This window comes from Sinocyclocheilus anshuiensis, unplaced genomic scaffold (genome assembly GCF_001515605.1).
Source record: "Sinocyclocheilus anshuiensis isolate Anshui unplaced genomic scaffold, SAMN03320099.WGS_v1.1 scaffold595, whole genome shotgun sequence".
Classification (NCBI taxonomy): Eukaryota; Metazoa; Chordata; class Actinopteri; order Cypriniformes; family Cyprinidae; genus Sinocyclocheilus; species Sinocyclocheilus anshuiensis.
The window spans coordinates 200957-206555 of NW_015551037.1; the positions used below are offsets into that span (position 1 = coordinate 200957).

The 5599-nt window shown below is 36.3% G+C and overlaps 1 protein-coding gene across 1 annotated transcript in view; it reads right to left on the reverse strand.

Annotated features, from left to right (window-relative positions):
• The window catches only part of cdc40 (cell division cycle 40 homolog (S. cerevisiae)), a 17744-nt gene extending 12949 nt beyond the window's left edge, over window positions 1-4795 (reverse strand). Inside the window, exons 1-5 of the mRNA XM_016450885.1 lie at window positions 4559-4795; window positions 4256-4342; window positions 2091-2220; window positions 1916-2002; window positions 660-799 (exon numbers count right to left, since the gene is read on the reverse strand). Of these exons, the coding sequence (XP_016306371.1) occupies window positions 660-799; window positions 1916-2002; window positions 2091-2220; window positions 4256-4342; window positions 4559-4747 (633 nt within the window). The 5' untranslated portion in view covers window positions 4748-4795. The remainder of the gene's footprint in view (window positions 1-659; window positions 800-1915; window positions 2003-2090; window positions 2221-4255; window positions 4343-4558) is intronic.
• Window positions 4796-5599: the final 804 nt, after the last annotated feature.

A 5599-nucleotide genomic window follows, 5' to 3' on the forward strand; every position in this document is an offset into this window, starting at 1 on the left:
CGCGGAGGGTGGCGTTCGAGAGGGCTCCTCGAGCTGAAGGGATCCCCCGAATTTGGTGGAGATCCGCCGCCGCGTTCGCGAGATAGTGACACCAGCCAACACTTTCACTTCACTTAAGTCTCATTCCGCCATGATTCCAGTTTCGAAGGGAACGTACACGTTACATTCAAAGGGCATTAAAGTGCGCGAGACGTGAATTTATATTGTATTTATTTACAGATGTAGATTATGTCACACTTCTCTAGTAAGTTTCGTCTGTGTTTGAAGACAGTAGCGCAAATCCGTGAATGAATGTTCCGTAGTGAAATTGGAATAAAATTGAATAAACTTCAACTTTACTGTTCAGTGCACTGATGTCAGACTCATTTTGGATAAAAAATGTATTGTTAAATTGTTAAATGCCCTGCCTATCGGTATCGGCCCTAAAAAACCCATATCGGTCGGGCTCTATCTCGGTACCCATCCCTACACATGAATAATAATAAATTATTTTAAAATATGTTAAAATTTACTTTGAATCAAATTTAATTCAGATATTGCTATATAAATAATGTTTTCTTGTAAAACGTTTTCCAATATTTTTATTTACATCTTTAAAACAATCATTTGTTCATAAATCGATTCATCTCATCATAAATTGAAGGCTTTGAACGTCTCACCTCTGAGGGTTTGGCCACGTCTTTCTCATCCTGGTATTTGGCCCAGGGGCCGAGGAAGCTCTCGATGTCTGACGCATCTCCACCTTTCACCTTCTTCCTCTTCTCTGTCTTCTTCGCTCCCGTCTCAAACACCATCAGCCCTAGAGGAGGAACAATAACAGCATGAATTAACAGCCATTTCTTCTGACATACATACAACACACACTTTTACAGGGGTGCAAACTCATCATGGGTGAAAAACGTGACAAAGACAACATTTATTAAACACTTATAATATTTTAAACCCTTTATTATTTTTTAACTCTACAGTTGTGCAGTAAAATTCACTTTGAAAATTCACATTTCATTCATGAAGATGACATGAAAAAAATGTCTCCTGGTGGAAAACAAAGACTTGTAAAATTAAATTAGCATTATAATGCATTATAATATGATCCTTCAGAAATTATTCTAATATTCTGATTTGCTGCTCTAAAACATTTATTATTATTATGTTGAAAACAGCGGAGTATAATTTTTTCAGGTTACTTTGATGAATAGAAAGTTTAGAAGAACAGCATTTATCTGAAATAGAAATCTTTTGCAACATTATAAGTGTCTTTATCATCACTTTTGATCAATTTAAAGCATCCTTGCTAAACAAAAGTATTAATCTCTATAATTTTTAGATAGAAAATTATATTTTTTTTTTTATCCCCCCCCCAAAATAAAAATGATACTGACTCCAAGCTTTTGAATGGTATAGTGTATAATATTACAAAAGCTTTTTATTTCAGATAAATGCTGATCTTTGGATCTTCCTATTAATCAAAGAATCCTGAAAAAATGTACTCAACTGTTTTAAATATTAATAATAATAATCAATGTTTTTTAAGCACCAAATCAGCATATTAGAATGACTTCTGAAGATCATGTGACACTGAAGACTGGAGTTATGATGCTGAATATTCAGCTGCGCATCACAGAAATAAATTACAGTTTAAAATATTTTCAAATAGAAAGCAGTTATTTTAAATAGTAAAAATATTTCACAATTTTACTGCTTTTGCTGTATTTCTGATCAAATAAATGCAGGCTTGGTGAGCAGAAGAGAATTCTTTAAAAAAGATAAAAAATATTACTGTTCAAAAACTTTTGACTGGTAGTGTAGATCGAGTCCACTTTGATTGAATGTTGTTATTGACAATATTTATAATTGCGAAACATTTATAATTGATGAAAATGAAAGAAGAGATGCTGAATGACATGAATCAAACCTTTGTTTTTCTCCGCTTCTTCCACGGCTCCAATGTAGCTGCTGGATGAGACCTCACTGGTGTCCACAGACGGGTCCAGAGCGTAACCTGATCAATCACACACATCTGATATTGAGTATACATGTTCTGCGTGTGATTCGAAGACACACGAGTGAGAATGACGTGTATCTCTCACCGAACGTGGAGAACGTTCTTCTCTGCTGCTCAAACATGAAGTCGTTGACATGAGCCGGTTCGGCGTAACCAGACAGCATGTTTCTCGGGGCGGACATCTGTTTCGATCTGAACGGGTTTGTTGGTCCAAACTGGAATGAGATGAGAGAATTGATATAAACTAGATAAAAAAAATTTGTCAAGACAAACTTTAGGTTAAAGGGGTCATATGATGCGATTTCAATTTTTCCTTTCTCTTTGGAGTGTTACAAGCTCTTGGTGCATAAAGAAAATCTGTAAAGTTGCAAAGACTAAAGTCTCAAATCCAAAGAGATATTCTTTATAAAAGTTAAGAGTCAGCCACGCCTACCTAAAACGGCTCGTTCTAACACGCCCCCACATATCTACCTCACGATCTGGGAAGAATTGCATAACGCCGCCCAAATGTTCACGCAAAGAAAGAAGGCGTAACTTTTATTCTCATACCATGATGCGAGCGTGTGGCGGCGCTGACCCAGATCCGGCGTGATCACTGGTACTGTCGTGAACGCGCGTCCACAACTAATGCAGTAGAGATGAAAATGTGGAATAAAGTCATTATTTTTGTTTTCTTTGCGCAAAAAAGTATTCTCATAGCTTCGTAACTTTACAGTTGAACCGCTGATGTCACACAGACTACTGTGCCTTGAACGTGGTAGTTACCTTGCTGTCTATGGGAGGGTCAGAGAGCCCTCAGATTCAATCAAAAATACCTTAAATTGTGCTCCGAAGACAAACGAAGGTCTTACGGGTTTCGAACAACACGAGGGTGAGTAATTAATGACAGCATTTGCATTTTTGGGTGAACTATCCCTTTAAGTCTAGCCTGAAAATTTGAAAGAGTTGTAAAAGCTTGACAAGTTTTAAACAGTTTTAATCAAATTGAGACAGATAGACAGATAGCATGATTTAGCATATTGCTAGGATGTTTTAACACGTTGGTAGCACGTTGGTAGAATGGTTTTAACATGATGTTGCTACCATGTTTCTACATGATGTTAACATATTGCTAGCATGCTTCTGGTTTAGCACTATTAGCATGTTGTTAGCATGTTTTTAACATTATTAGCATGTTGCTAACATGATTTGCAGGTTTCTAACATCAATAGCATGTCATTAACATGTTACTAACATGTATCTAACATAATTAGCATGCTGTTAACCTGTTTCTAACATGATTAGCATGCTACTAGAATGTTTCTGGCATGATTAGCATTCCGTTAGCATTTTGTTGGCATGTTTCTAACATGATAAGCATGTTGCTAGCATTTTACTAGCATGTTTCTAGCATGATCGGCTTGTTGTTAACATGTTTCTAACATGATTAGCTTGTTGCTAACATGATTTCCATGTTTCTAACACGAATAGCATGTCGTTAGCATGTTACTAACATGTATCTAACATAATTAGCATGCTGTTAACATGTTTCTAGCATGATTAGCATGTTACTAGCATGTTTCTGGCATGATTAGCATGCCGTAAACATTTTGTTAGCATGTTTCTAACATGATAAGCATGTTGCTAGCATTTTACTAGCATGTTTCTAGCATGATCAGCTTGTTGTTAACATGTTTCTAACATGATTAGCTTGTTACTACATTTTACTAGCATGATTGGCATGTTGTTAGCATGAAATAGTACATTGATAGCAAGTCTTAAGTTGCTAAGCTTGGATAGATAGACAGATAAGAAATATTAGGTAGAATGGAAGCTTAAATGAGTCTAAAATGATTAGAAATAGTACATAGAATGGCAGTTTGATTGAGTCTCAAGGGATTCTGGGAGTTTAAATTTGAATTTTGACAGTTGGAGTTTGAATAGTCTTGGCTCATTTGAACATTCCGCCAATGTAAGTCGATGGAATTTTTATGATTTTTCATTTTCATTTTTAGGAAAAAATGTAAGTCTCATCAGTCTGAAAAGAGCAAGCAACCCGAGTCAGAATAATCTGAAGATCTGGGCTGAGTTTGGTGGTTGTAGTTTGAAAACTCTAGGAGGAGCAGCTTTTAGAAATGTAGTCTAAGAAGAAGAATAAACTTATATTGCAGACCAGTAGTTTGTCTTTCTCAAACCAACCTAACAAGACGCTCATATCACATATTACACGCAATAACTGAAAAACACAATATGAATGCATGCATCAGTCACCTCTGGAGCAAACATGGTTTCATATGTAGGGTTGTAAGTGACTTCTTTGAGTGCTGGATCAAGATGAACACCGGTCTCAACATCTTCCTGACAAACACAACACACGATTTTACTTATCAGTTAGTGAACAGAACACCAAAATTAACATTTTACTCGACTGTTTATCCTACAGAGTTAATACACAAACATAGCAGCGTTTTTCAAAATACAGTTCACTTAAAAACCACTTTAACGTCATTAAAATCTACTGTAACGTTACTGAAGCATTCTGAGGTGTGTTTGACGCAAGCGTTTCTTGTTTACCTTCACGGCGACTTCGGGCGCGGAATTCAGAACGGCTAACGCCGTTATAGTGCCGGGTTTTAACGGCTGAAGATGAGCTACCGCGTCTGGATCGACCTTCTGCGGACTGGTAACGTTACCGAATTCGGACTCGTTTTCCGAATCTGAGCCGCTGCCGTAAGAAACGAGGGAACTCGCCGCCGCCGCCATCTTGGATGTTGTTGGTCTTTCGTCAGCAAGTCCTTCTTCTTCTTCTTCTTCTTCTTCTTCTGATGTTTATTGGCGGTTTTGGCAAACCAACTGAAAGGTGCATTTCCGCCACCTACTGATCTGGAGTGTGGAGTGAACAGATTTGGTAGAGATAAGGACATTAAAAAAAATAAAAAATAAAAATGTTATACCACAATTACAATTTATATTCTTTCCATACTTCCTGTCTTTTTTAGATAATTGAACACTTCTTTAATTCTTGATTGCATTTGTCTATCCCCTAGTAATATCTTGAGTGATACTTTATCATGTCCCATCAAACCTAATTTATGATTAAGTTGATTTCTTTCTCTTTCATACGCATCACATTCTAGAAGAATGTGCTTTACTGTTTCTGGATTCCCACATTTATCACATCTTCCATTTTCATGCTTCCCTATTTTGTGTAAATTGAAATTTAAAGCTGAATGTCCAATCCTCATTCTTGTTATGATAACATCTTTCTTCCTGCTCCCACATCTTATTCTCTCTTCAACTACACACCCCTGTATCTGGTAAAGGTGCCTTCCTTTTATTCCACTATCCCACAACTTTTGCCATATCTTTCTTACTTCAACTGACATAAATCTCTTGATTTCAGATTTGCTAATTGTTATATTAAAAAGTGTTTCTGTTGCTCATGAAAACGTTTCTGAAACGTCTGAGGGATGGGAGATACCAATTATTTTGTTTCCGATACGATACCGATATTTTTCAAGGCAGTATCGTCGATATCGATACCGATTCAATACTTCTGAACTAAACTTTTAAATTATGAAATGTATTAAATTATTAAATTACTAAGAGTAAAAT